Raw genomic sequence first — 13752 nt, 5'->3', positions numbered from 1 at the left:
GTCTGTTCCATCCACAGAAACGCCAGAAAACGCCGTAAAATAGCTGTGCACACGTCCCTGCATGCGTAGCGTGTACACGCTCAGGTGGCAGCTGACATGAAGGCGGCCTTCCTCTGGACGACCGCCCCAGCGCAGTTTGGGGCTCACTCCTTTCCCTTACCAGCGCCAACCTAACCCCACGCTGCTTTCCCGGCTTTGCCACCCGGCTACACCGGGAGGCACCGGCCCGCTGTCCCCGCTCCCGGTGCCCGGCCGCTTCCCCCAGGGGCGACTCCGCGGAGGGAGCAGCAGCAGCAGCAGGGTCACCTCAACCCTTAGAGATGGACTTACAGATCCGTTAAAAAAGGGGGGGGGGGGGAAGAAAGGCACGAGCTCGCCGGTTACCATTATTTTTCACTGGCATTTCTTTAGAAAACCGACTGCATTTACCTCAGCGCTGCCCCAACACCGAGCCCCCCTGGGGTCCCCTCCACCCCCCAGCTCGGGGTGGGCGAGCAGCCCCACACGCCCTCCGCCGGGGCCCGCCGCCCCCCGCTACGTAACGGCGGCAGCGGCCAGGCCGCCCCCCGCCCGCGCCGCCGCAGACGGAGGCCGCCGGGCACAACCACCCCCGCCTCGCTGTCAGTCCCCCGGGGGAGCCGTTTCGGGGCGGCCCCACCGCCGGGCCGGCTCGGACCGGTGGGGTGGGGGGTGGGGGGTTGGTGGAGGGGGGGGGCGCCGGAGGCGGGCGGCCGCCGCGCCGGATTGGCGGGGCGCGGTGCCAATCAGGCGGCGGCGAGTGGCGGGGCCGTCCCCACCCGCGGGGCGGGGCCGGGCCGGGCCGGGCGCGCGCGGCGGCGGCCGTTGGCGCTGTGGGGGCGGGGCGGGGCGGGGCGGGGCGGGAGTCTTTTGCGCGAGGGCTCGGGGCGCCTGGCGGCCTCGGCACGGCAGTGCCGGCGGCAGCGGCGAGCCCCGTGCCTGCGCCCCGCCGGCTCCCTCCCTCCCTCCCTCCCTCCCTCCCTCGGGCTGCGAGTCGCCGCGGCCTCCTCCATGCGGGAAAGGAGGAGGAGAAGGAGGTGGGAGCTGCTCGCCGGCCATCCCCGGCGCCCGGCAAGTCGGAGCCGACCCGCCGCGCCGCTGCTGCCGCATCTCCCCGCGGCGTGAGCCCTGCCCGCCGCGCCGCTCCCAGCCCCCCCGCCCGGGGTATTTTATCTCCCCCCCCCTTTTTTTTTTGTTTTCTTCCCCCCCCACCTTTGCTTCTCACCCTGGCTGCGAGCAGAGTGTCTTCATGAGCGCGGAGGATGTCCGGGAAGCACTACAAGGGGCCTGAAGTCAGTTGTTGCATCAAATATTTCATATTTGGCTTCAATGTCATTTTCTGGGTAAGTGGGCCGGTCGCACGGCGCCTTCCTCGCTTCTCCTTCCCCCCCATTTCCCTCCTCCTCCTCCTCCTCCCCCTCGCCGCAGCCTCCCCGCCGCTCCCGGGCTGGGCACGACCGGCGGCGAGCGTTGAGGGAGCTGTGAAAGCGGAGCCCGGGCCCTGCGCGGCCGTTGCGCGGCCGTTGAGTGGCCGCGGGCGGGGGGGGCTCCCCTGCTGCCGGAGCCTTTCCGCCGGCAAGTTTGCGGGGTGCATTGCTGCGCCTCTCCAAACTGCCCGTTCCTCTTCGCGTGCGGCCCTCCTCATTGCTTTTGTTGTAGGTGTGAGGAGGGTTTCCCCCCTCTTCCCCCCCGGTTGTCCTTTGCGGTGGGGGAGGGAGCAGCCAGGCACCCAGGCCTCGGAGGATGAATCGATCTGTGTGTTTTCATAGTAAAAAAAAAAAAAAAAAAAAAAAAAAATCACAGCTCAAGTTCCCAGAGCGGTGCCGTTTCGGGGGGCGGTTACACAATGCCGAGTGCGTGCGTGCAGGGGGCTTACGGGGATTAGCTACGACCCCGCGGTGCAGCAGCAGCGGTGTTTGGGATGGAGGAGGCAGGGGACAGCGCTCCCCCCCTCCGCGCAGCGGGAGCCCGCGGGAGGCTCGGCCGGGCGGCTGCAGCGGCGCTCGGCTGTGCTGCTTGGTCTCCTGCCTGCGCCGGGTCGTGCTGCACCATTCCCGCGCTGGGCAGAGCTGCGTAGCGAAATGTAGCCCGCATATGGCAGCGTTTCTAGCATCTTCTCCGCGTGTGGGGCTTGAAAGAGAAGCAAGTGGTTTTTGTTGCGTTTTCCAAACTCGAGGACAGCGCGGGGAGGGGGTGAGTGTTCACCCGCAGGTGTAAATGACTGAGTCTCCCCACTGTACATGGTGCTGGAGTTGGAGGAAGGCACTCACGTGTACAAGCCCCTCTTCCAGCGAGATGTGCCATTTAGCAATGGCAAACACACACAAAGCCAGGTGGGGTGGATGTGTTTTGAGGGCTTTGAAAGCAAGTTGAGTACAGACTTGGTTTGCTGTTGTCTTTGGCCAATAAGGTCAGCTGGAAACAATTTTGCTATGGATGAAGGTGGTGAAGAGGGAAGGAGAGAAGCCAGCATTGAGGTTTGTGATTACCTTTATCACCCTGGTGAAAATAGAGGAAGATGGTTATGTGGCTAACAGGTGTTTGTGGCTAACCTTGTGTCTGTGTTCCTGGAAAGTAAAGGTGTCTGGGGAGGATGTTCTGGAAGATAGCAGTTTTGATTAGTGGCACTTTTATAATGAAATACCCTTCTCTCATCAAGAAAGTTAAACTGCTAGAGCAAAATTGGCTACAGTCATGGACCTTGATTTCAATGCTAATTTGGCAGAAGTAGACCTATGGTGATGAGCTATTGCAGACTTTATTCTGACCCTGTGACAGCTGTTCTTGTTGTATTATTAGCTCAGTTTTTAAGGGTCAAGTTGGCCATGGTTTTCTTTGCCTGCCTGTTTTTTATTCCCACGAGCCTATGGTGTTGGGAAACAAGAGTAGGGTGAGGAAGACTTGTGTGGCATGCCTTTGGACTAGAGGAGGGAGTTAATGATAAAATATACATAAGCACTTTATTCTCTGAAGACTGACTGTGTGGATGGTGGAAGTGGGGAAGCAGTATGCTTTAGGTACTTTGTGGCTGGTTGCTTTCTTCTTCATGTGTTGTTGAGGCTTGCACAGCGCAGCTTTTGCATGATGGCAAATGTTCCTCTGTTGTAACTGAATGGGTTAAAGGATATCTTGCTAGACCACATGGCTTTAGACTGCTGGAATGGTAATCTGAAGACCTGAGTACATCGCCCACTCTGCCATTTGCTTGTTGTGTGGCCCTTGCTTACCGATTTCCTGTTCTGCAAAATGCTAATCATCTCATTCGTGTCCTTGGCTAAACTTCTGGAGAGCCACAAACAAAAAACGCGTTATAAGAGCTTGGAGTTACTGTTGTCTAGTTCAGTCATTTCTTCAGAATATTGTTACCTTTTTATGAGGAAGCCTACATTTATTACCATCTCTCATGAGTTGGAGTGAAAATGTACGCACTGACTCTCACAGAATATATTTTAAAGTTGTTTTTATTGAGTTAATAGCAAACTGCTCAATATTCTATTATGAAACCAGACCAGAAAAGCTGTAAATGCAAATACAAGTTTGGTTGGCTTTGCACAGAGAGTGATAATCAAAAATAGCCACTAGTGTAAGTCATTGTAAATAGATTGAAATGGTAAAGAGGTCATTGTATTAACCCCATCATATCCTCCAGGGATCTTGCGAACACTTAGATATATAGTACATGTTTGTTAAAACTTCTGCCCAGGCTTTATTATATGTTGGTTTTAATGCATTCTTTTAAAATTTTGGTATAAACAAATGCAAAAATATTTTCTATTCTGCATCATAAAACAACAGACTTTGAAAATGGATGGAACTAAATTGAAAGATTAATGGTTCTGAGAAAAAAATTGTCCATGCCTTGAGTAGAGGAATACTATAGACCTACTGAAATTGTTGGGATTGACTGTCCGTGCTTTTTAAACTGAAGACATTACGAAAAAAAATGGAGGCTTTATATCTCTTGGAATACAGATGACATAAATTGTCAAATCTTTCAGCTAATTTTGTTTTTTTGCTGGTCTGTTATTTTTTCCCCTAAAGAAACGTAACTGAATTTACTGAACTGAGACTTAGGTACTGAGACCAAATAGGCACAAATGAATTTAAATAAAGAGTTAGAACTTAATATTATGTTTCTCTTTCAGTTGTTCAGTTGTCACTCCTGCTTATTGCTCGTTAGGGCACATGCCTATGCTTTAACCTGACTAGCATAGTGTCTGTGTGAAAGCACCTCATTATGTTCACTGCCCTTCTAGGCTGGTGTAATAGTTTTTTGTTTTTCACTTTTTTTTTTAAAATGAGCCCTTAGGTCTTTGTCTAGGTAAACTGTAATATACTCTGCTTTAGATGAGAGCTGAATGCATAATATAAGGTAATAGAGAGCACTTTTCTGTAGCTAAAAAAGCAAACACACACCACCCCATCCCATCTTTTAGACTTCCATGTAGAATGATGTCAAAGGTATAATGCAAACATAATGCACAAGTAAGCCACTCTGCTTCCCAAAAAGGCAGGAACTATTTCCCCTTCTTTCTCTCTTTTATACATGACAGTTTTGTGCTGACTTATGGTTCTAGGAATAAATGTTCCAATTCCCTCTCTGTCCTTTACTGTAGTTGATAGAAATTATGAATAAATACTGTACATTTAAATTCAGAGTTAAACTAAACTTGATTCCTCTGACCCTAGCCGAATAGAAAAGATGTATAGAATACATTGACACCTCAGAAACCTTTGCTTTGTCTTGATGATTCACTTTAAGTTGTGAGGTATGCTGCAATTATGATGCATCAGCATATTACAAGTCATAATTTGTGTTTTAATTTGCTATGCATCTGCTGGTTTTGATGGTAACCATATGCGAATTTAAATAGTCTCCTGAATTACAGGAAGATAGCAGAAAGAAAACTGGATAAGATTATGTAAATATGTTATGGGAAAAGTGTTGGAAAAGTGCACTGGCCTTTGAGGGAGGGACAACAAATATATTGTTTGTTGAATTTTGTACGTTGTTGATAGTTTGCTCTCAAAGGGACAGAAAATAATTTTCCAATGGCAGTTGGTTTTCAGATATCAGAGAAGGAAGTTTTGGTTATATAATTCTTCCCTTGCCACTGTTAAATGAAAATAAAAATTGTTGTTGTGAGACTTGTTCTGTGCAATCCTCAAATGCATTGGGTAGCATTTGGTCTTTTTAAAAAAATTACATTGGGAAGATATCCTTTCAGTGGAAGTGAGAAGACATTCTGATCATTTCCTCTGCCCCCTTTGTGATCAGAGTATTTATTTATTTATTTTTAATAACACTGAGATAGCTTGGAGAGCATTTCACAAGTGGTCCTGCCGCAAGCAGAACAATGTTCATCTTGGGGAAAGTGGGTAACTGTTTCGTAATGTTAAAAGGTGGTGATGTGCATAGTGCGTATTGATGAACTAGCTACAGTGTGAGCTTGGGATTCCTGAATTCCTCAGTGTCTGTTTCAGCAGACATAGCCCCAATTTTTTAAAGGCATGTGAAACTGGAGTAACTGCTGGCTACGGTGGCTTTGCTTCACGTTTGTAGGGGTCATTCGTCAAATAAAATTTTTCTTTTCCCTGCCTTCCCCATAGAATTGTAGCACTGGTTATGCAAAAAGAATTAGATGGGTAGCATGGATGAAACTGTTTCCTTTCTCTGAAGTATTTGGTTTCCCAAAACTAGGTATTTATAAATATTTTATTATTTTAACCTATTTGATGTTTCTACTTTATAAAAGTTTGAACAAGGGTAAGGGGAAAAGACTAAGTACTAGAAAAAAATAATTATGATTAATTCCACAACTTCTCATGTCGGATTTCCACATACTTCAAATTAATGTTATTGGAACTATTAAATGCAGCCTACTCACAGGAGAAGAGAAGTACTATGAATTTGGTAAATATATTTACTATTTTCCCACCTTGATTCTACTATCACAGCTGTGCCACCAAGTGAAACTCACTATTTAAGAGTTTCAAGAGTAAATTTGGAATCTTTATAGAGTCACAGTGAGACAAGTGCTCGTGTGTGTCAACAGGAGCCTGAGTATAGGCAGCCCCAACCTTTATAGACTGTTTCTGTGAGTGAAACTGTGGATGTTTTTATATATAAATACATATCATTGTGGTCCTAGTCCTGTCTACTTTGTTGTGTCTTGATAATGTTTTCATAATAAAGGCAATAGATTCACGTTCCGTAACACTGGATTTGAAAGCGTGCATACTATCTTTATTCAGTAAAGACAGCCTTTTATGATGGGCTGCTTGCTGATGTATTTATTATGTGTACATACTCAACTACTACATATGATACAATAGGCATGCTGGGAAAGCAAACATGAGCTGTGCTGCGGAAGAATTTTTTTTTCGAGATGGAAATCCAGAAAACATGCTTTTTAAAAGAACTTACCTGCATCAGGTAGTTCAATAGATTTAGGGTAATTTTCAAATGGAAAATTTTTTTTTCCACGTGGGGAGTGGGAAGAAGCATGATGTAAGGAACTCTTTTGTTATATTCAGTGGAGAAGAACTTGAAAGTATGTATATACCCTGTTCTTAAAGAACATTTGCTAAGACCTAGATCCATAGATTACAGTAATCCTGAAGTACTTTTCAGCAAGCTTTAATTTCTTTATTCCTTAAACTCTGTAAGACACAAGTAATTGATGATTAGTAAGGGAAAAGAAACTTGAGCTTGCAGTTAGTGAAACAACATTTGTAGGATATTTTGTTCCAGACCCCATTCCTACAGATGTATTTCTTGCTGAAAATGCCTTATAAAATGTATTTGGCACTGAGGCTACAACTTAAAATTTGGAGCGAGCAGCTGATTTGTCATTAAATATTCAGTCTAAATACTCTAACAGTTTGTACTCCATTAACCAAGGCCAGTAACTCATGAATGTATGCTCTAAATATTTTAAATGCTATGTTTTGCTTCCACTTAAAACTGGAGATGAGAGAATAATTTTTAACCCAAAGAAATCTTGCAGCCAAACTCTGCAAGGTAGGGCAGTCTTAAAGTATAATGCTACAGGGCAGAACTGGCCTTTTTACTTTGCATTGCCCCAAATATGCAGCACGCCTCTCAAATGAATGAGTAGTGGCTGGTCAATAGAACCGTAATTGTTTTATTGGTATAGGCAAGAGCAAGGAGCTGAAGGGCCGATGTGGTAACAAAGCTCTATTAGTGATGACACTGAAGTGACTGTCAACATTAACCATGAAAGTGCCTTCCCATATAGTAATATGTTTTTAAAACTTCTTAGAATAGCTGACTTTTTCATTAGCTAGCATTTCATAGTGAATTTGTAGTTTTGCACAAGTTTCTATCTAATTTTCTTACTAAGAAATATGAAAATGTTGATGCAATGCAATATAAGAATTAAACCAAGAAAGGTTATTCTTTTTTACTGATGTACTGAATTGTGTTCCGTTACTGTCCTACAGCAAAAAGTTCAGGAAACATAGACTGTTCGTTACTGGTTTGAGGTTTAATTATTTCTTTTCCATTGTTCTATTCTGTGAGTTTGGAAAAAATCCCATTTTTATGATTCTTTTGCTACTACTGCCAAAAAAAAATCCTGTCATGGATCATAATGGGTACAGATTTCCACTGATTTCAGTAGGACTTTGTACAAGCATAAGGGTCAGCGTGGGTGGATGTCACTGTTGGATCACTGCCCTGCGTAGAGCTGGTTTTGCAACATACACAAAGATCTGCAGCAGTACAGCCCTTTCCTTATGCTCACATTTAAAAATATCACAAACACACTGAGGCTTAAAGAAAGTCGGGGTGCTTGATTTGGTATCAAACTCGACTCGGTGTGATCTCGTATAACCTCCAGATGGCCTGGCTTGTGAGGGTGCTGGAAACAGATCCTACTCCTTTAGCTGTATAAAATAAATGAGGTGAGTAGCAGCAGTGGCTTTTATTTTTATTTTATTCTATTTGTTTTTTAGTACACATCAATCTCCACATCACACATTCTTCAGCTAGTGTTTCAACTTTCCAGTCACTTTCCTCTGGACAGCGTTTAGAATAAGTATTTCAGCACATACACAGGATCTTATGAATGAACTGTCAATTTCCCACAGAACTGGGAAAAATCAATATGCCTCTTCCAGGCTTTGAAAATCCCTCTGCTCCTAGTGAAGGCTCCATTGCATCAAATAATATTGAAAATCATTTCAAGTGAAGTTCTTGATGTATGGTGGTGGAGGATTTATTTTTTCTTTTTGCAGTGAGGCAAATACATACTATGAAAATTCATTTGTACACATGCTCTGTACCTCTTGCCTTCTTGTTTTTTCAACAGCAAACTACTTGTGTGGAAATCAAAGGATTGTAGGAGCTTCTCTGCCTAAATATGTCCTCCTCCCTCTCAATAGGCAAGTGAAATTATGCGGAAAGGTGTTTGGTGCTTCTTTGTAGTATTGTATTGAAAGAACTAAAGGGAGGCTGGATGCCTTTAGATAGATGAAATATTTGGGGTTCATAGAGGCTTCTTGTCTTTTGTTTTTGCTGAATACATTGTTAGTGAGTTAAAACCTGCGTGTATCTGTTGTCATAGGCCCAGTAGCTTGTGCTGCTGGCACAGCGTAATGAATGTGATAGAAATAGTGAGATTGCAAGGATACTTGCAATAATTCAGCCTACTGGGCATTTCCTACCATTAATGACTTCTGTTTAGCTGGAGTCCAGCTTTACTCACTTTGATTTAGGGGCAAATTTTCTGTGACATGGAACATCATTTTATGTCAGGATTCCCTTTTTCTGTGTCAAGAGGGCAGACTCTTTCAGCCAAGCTCCCTTCCCCAAAGGAAGGAAGCTGCCGAATGGTGCAGGGTGTCACAGCTAGCATACCCACCTAGTATTGGTCATTTTGTCATAGCCTGCTTCACAGGTTCTCCCTGTCGGCCTGTCTGGACACCTTCGTTTTATGTACGTGTGTGCTGGGAGTACATTAAGCTTTCTGAGAGTAGGTTCTCCACGTTTCCCTCTTGCTGAGTTGCATCTCTTCTTGTCTTCTGTTTTCTCACCAGCTGTGGTAAAAAGAACCTCCGATGTGCTGTAAATGTTTTGTATATAAAAGCAGAGACACTGAGATAAAAGATCACAGATGATGTGTGGCAGAAGTTTTCTTACATCATACCATGCTCAGATTAGTTGTGTGACACCTCAGGAGAAATCCTTCTTAGGTTTGCATAGTATGCGCTTTGCAATGTCACATGGTTACAGTGTTTCAGGCTACAGGAGAGAATTTAGAAAAGGCAGCAATTGCCAAAATTGGGTTCTCCTGGCTAATTAGGAAGACACATGTGGGTTGGCCAGTCTCCTTGGCCAGACTCAGCTGGGAGTATATTGAGGTGTTCAGATGTGTACAAAATAAGGATTTTCTTTAATTATTTTTTGTCACTGAAATATACAACTGGAAGGGCTCCTTTCTGCTGTGGGTAAAAGAGGATTTCATAGAAGCTCTTACTGATTGCCAACTTACCTGGGTATGAGTCTAAAGAAGTATGTGTGAATTCAGAGTCAGTCCAGTAACAATTATGGTAAAAGGGAAGAACAACAATCCCCAAATTAGCCTGTTCTCTGAGGAGTTATATCATTTGTTTCTGTGTGAAAATTCAGCTGTATGATTTAGATGGAAAGAATGTTTGTATATATTTAAAAGTATAGTTACAGTTAATAAATGACTAAGATCTAGTTCTTACCAATATTGCTTGTTATAACCAACATTGTCTTTTTTTCTGTCTTTCCCTGGACGTCCAGGGGAAGGAGAAGTCTTGATGCTTTCTCAATAGTCTAACCCCATTTTTTTCTCTCTTAATGGGTGAGAGGACCTGTTTCTATAGCTGGGCCACTTTCTGCCTTGGTTATGGTAGTTTTTTCACAACTGGTTTTGCTGTGCTGCCTTGCAAATTCTGGTGTCGGCATGAGAGCAGGGGGCAGCAAATGGCTGGAGCTGGTGCAAGACTGCAGAACCAAATGTTAGTACAGCTGACTTGTCAATGGGCTTAAACCAGTCAGTAACCAAATCTGACCGAGAACTGTGTCTTGTTGGGATCAGTTCCTATCAGCTTGCTGTTTAGCTGCGAGAGCGAAGTATGGTAAGGTGGTAGGGCCGCCTCTTTCTTTCCCTGTATAGATCAATTTAAGGAGATCATGCAAGTGCAGTCTGTTTCAACTCTAATAAGCTAAGTGGGTTTGAACTGTGGAATATGCAGAGACATCGGACATGATGCTTTATTAATGCTCAGCTCAGTCCAGTGAAGACTGTTACGTAGACTTACGTGCTGCTTAGGATGCTCCTCCAGTGCACTTTGATCCTGCTCTACTTTAGGAAGATATATGGCTATTCTGTTTTCTCCTAATTGCTCTGTGATGTTGGAGAAAGAAAGAGCAGTGCTAGTCTACCAAGCTTATTGTAATGTGTGCTAACTGTGAACTTAAGTGAGTGCACAACTTCATCTACCTCTCTGGTTTCTCTTTTTTCCCCATACACGTTCCAAAGACCATACCACCCTCCATAATAAAATGCCCCATTGGAGTGGTCTTCTGGAAGAAGTGGCAAAGCATCTGCAGCACATAGCGTGTTTGCCATGATTATCGATCCCCGAGTATCCTTTTAATGGCTTGGTTGCAAACAGTGGTTAGTAAACGTTTAGAGATTTTCATTTGTGTGTGTGTGTACATTTTTTTAATATACCTATGCACACACAATTTCTAATTCCTTACTTGCTACAGCATAAGTTCTCATTGACTTATTTGCCTAGAAGCAGCACTTGGAAAGACTGGAAACATGTCTAACTGCTGTTACGTGGAGAGAAAGTAATTTTGCACTGATTTTCCTCTGACTGCATTCCACTGTTCTGCTGGTGGTGCAGGACTTAGGAATGCCACTAATGATGTTCCTACTTCAGCAAAGCAGGACTGACTGTGATTTAAAAACAGTTATCTTTTCCATATAAGTGTTCTCATTCCTCTTACAGTGTTCTGTTGTTTTGAAAGTAGGCAGAGCCCTGCATGGATAGCCTAAAGGTTCAGAGTGGCATCTGAATCAAATTTTTGTCATGCAAAATCTTTTCTGTGCTAGTACCTAGTGTGTTTGACTCATGAACACAAGCCAATTGCATTTCACATGGTTTACATCCTGGCTACTCTCTGGTCTCCTCCTTCCCTTTTCCTAAACCCCTCTCATTCCCTGCAGAGGAAGCAGTTTCTGAGCTGATGTAGTTGATAGCTTTGCATAGGAAAGAAAACCAATCGCAATTTTGATGCAACTGATAATGAAGCCGTTCCTGCCACTGTTGCAAAATCCTTTAGTTAAGGAAGTGGAGGAGTTGCTGTTCCCATCTGACCACTCCTGTCTTCTGTTGGAGGTGCTCTTCTCTCCCTCCCTTCTCCCCCCCGCCAGGTATCTCCCATTTCCATGTCCCTACCAGTTGTTCCCGTAGAGGTGCTAACATGTGGTGGAGGTAAATGGGCAGCTGTGAGCAACAGCAGCTTTTTCCTTTCTTTCTCAACGTCAGAGCCTTGTATGTAGGTGGGATTTCTCATCCAGTATTTCATATATATTTTAAATGTCATCCTTAGTAAATGACAGCAATGATAGATGCAGCTCCACTGCTACTTGTGTTTTTAAATCAACAGCAGATGATTACTGCCTGGATAAACTACCATGCCTTTTCTAAATACCTGGTTCTTGTTATTTTTGCCCTCCTTTCAGTTTGTGTTCTACCTGAGTTTGCAATAAGAGGCTGTTCTCTCTGTAGCATTCCCCAAGGTAGACCTTTTTGTGTCTAACTTTGTGCCCGTTTTTTACTCCTTTGGTCTGGAATTGAAAGCCCAGCCTGAGGTCTGTAGTCTGTTTGCCCGCAGCCACCCCTGTGCATTCACTGCGATGCTCTGAGCAGGCTTTATATAGGTGCAGCTCGTTGACTCTGTCACTGGAGTTTTGCCACCCCTCCACAAGAGTGGCAAGGAGGAGTAAAGATCATCCACAGCTTTTTTATATGCTTTTCTAAGGCCCTTGTTCCTACTTGAGAAACAGCTTTACTCCATAAACAGCATGCGCCTTTTTTCGATGGAATGCATAAACATCTCCTTTTGAAACAGCCGGCCTCAGTGTCAGTGCAAGACCTCCCAGATAACACCTGCATAGATAATACTCTTTTAGTTGATGTGTCCAGCTATAAGGCCAATTAATATCAAAACTGTACATGCAGATCTGTCTCTAGTGTAATGAGTTTCACTGTTTTTGCTTCATAGATAATTGCTGCAGGGGTGAGCCATGTAGGATCCGTGTAGCGCCATGGTGAGGTGGAATGGATGGGACTATGTGAAAGACTGGCATAGTCAGCAAAGATCTGAGGGGCCTCCTGTGACTTCTTTTTGAACCATAGCTCAAAATGAGGGACCTGCTGTGAACTCCTTTTGAACCAGAGCTTGCTGCCCTGAAGCTCAGGGTCTCGATGTTACTCAAGGCTGAAGTACAAGAGTGGAATGAAATGAGGGTGGTGGTGGTTGCTGCTCCTATGCTTTTTAGAAGTATACTGGAAAGTCCTATGTATTTTAAGTTGAGAGTTGGTGTGATGTTTTTGTATCTTTGGAGACCTATCGGAGCTTCAGAAAGTACTGTTATTTATGTAAATCTCTGTAGTGCTTTGAGGTCAGATTCACATTTATGCTAAATGACTGTCTTGCGCCAATCTGCCAGTGCAACCTATCCTTAAAATGACTGCAGGCTGCACTTACAAAGCCAGAGCAATGTAGAGCAATTTTGGTGTAGCTGTGCTGTCAAAGCTGTTCATGTGAGCAGGATTAGACTCCTAACTTGAGGAGTTTGGAGGAGCTGATCAGGTGGAAGGGTGGACTTTGTCTCCATTGTGGGATGGGATTGGACTTCTGTATAAATGTATTTGCTGATGGTGAGAAGGGAAACTTCTAGCTTTTCTGTGAAAGAGTAGGGGCGTGGAATATGCTATGTCTTGTTCACAAAACAGGAGGTATTTTACTTTGAGAATGGAACGTTCTAAAAGTCATAAGGTTGTCATGTTTTGACTGAATAAAAACCTGCCTCATTTTCTATTCCATCTCTCCATGTTGCCTGCTAGGTAGATATCTTTCTGTAGTTATTGATATCTAAGTGCCATTTAGGGAGCTCTGACTCATTATTCCATTCTATTTTCTTAATAGAACTTTATTCTAGTTTAAAAACTCTCTAGCTTTAAAAAAAATAAACACACAGAACAAACCAAAACAAACGTGTACATAAAGATGTTTCAGAATTCACAGAAAACAAATCGTGGATCAATTATTAAGTGCCTTCCCTCTCTCTCATCCACTTACTGATGTATTAATTTTGAATGAACCCCCTGCATAGCTTGTCTTCATCCACTTAGGGTATACAGCACAAAGGCTTTCAGCACTGTAAATGCTTGGTGCCTTGTTACAGGTCTCTGCGTATGAGCTAGGAGCAGCTCCTGTTGACTTCAGTGGGAATCACTTGGTGACAGCTGCATAGTTAGGCCCTTGGTTTTCAAGCAATGTCTTCAAAAAAAAAAAAAAAAAAGAGGGAGGGAGGGAGCACCCAGTGACATCCCCCCAGAAAACACTGGAAAGACTTTCAAAAGAGCTAGAGCCATTACTTCAGTCCATCTAAAGAGCTAAGAGCTGACAAAAAGGGCAATACTCTGCAGTCCAACCAA

The 13752-nt window shown here is 44.2% G+C and overlaps 1 protein-coding gene across 3 annotated transcripts in view; it reads left to right on the top strand.

Annotated features, from left to right (window-relative positions):
• The first annotated feature begins 861 nt into the window (after positions 1-861).
• Positions 862-13752, top strand: part of TSPAN5 (tetraspanin 5) — an 88864-nt gene continuing 75973 nt past the window's right edge. For all 3 annotated transcript variants that reach the window (XM_064510509.1, XM_026109156.2, XM_026109163.2), the window contains exon 1: positions 862-1361. In XM_064510509.1, coding sequence (XP_064366579.1) covers positions 1281-1361 — 81 coding nt within the window. In that variant the 5' untranslated portion in view covers positions 862-1280. The remainder of the gene's footprint in view (positions 1362-13752) is intronic.

This window comes from Dromaius novaehollandiae, chromosome 4 (assembly GCF_036370855.1).
Source record: "Dromaius novaehollandiae isolate bDroNov1 chromosome 4, bDroNov1.hap1, whole genome shotgun sequence".
NCBI classification, from domain to species: domain Eukaryota; kingdom Metazoa; phylum Chordata; class Aves; order Casuariiformes; family Dromaiidae; genus Dromaius; species Dromaius novaehollandiae.
This window is presented reverse-complemented; position numbering and strand designations above follow the sequence as displayed.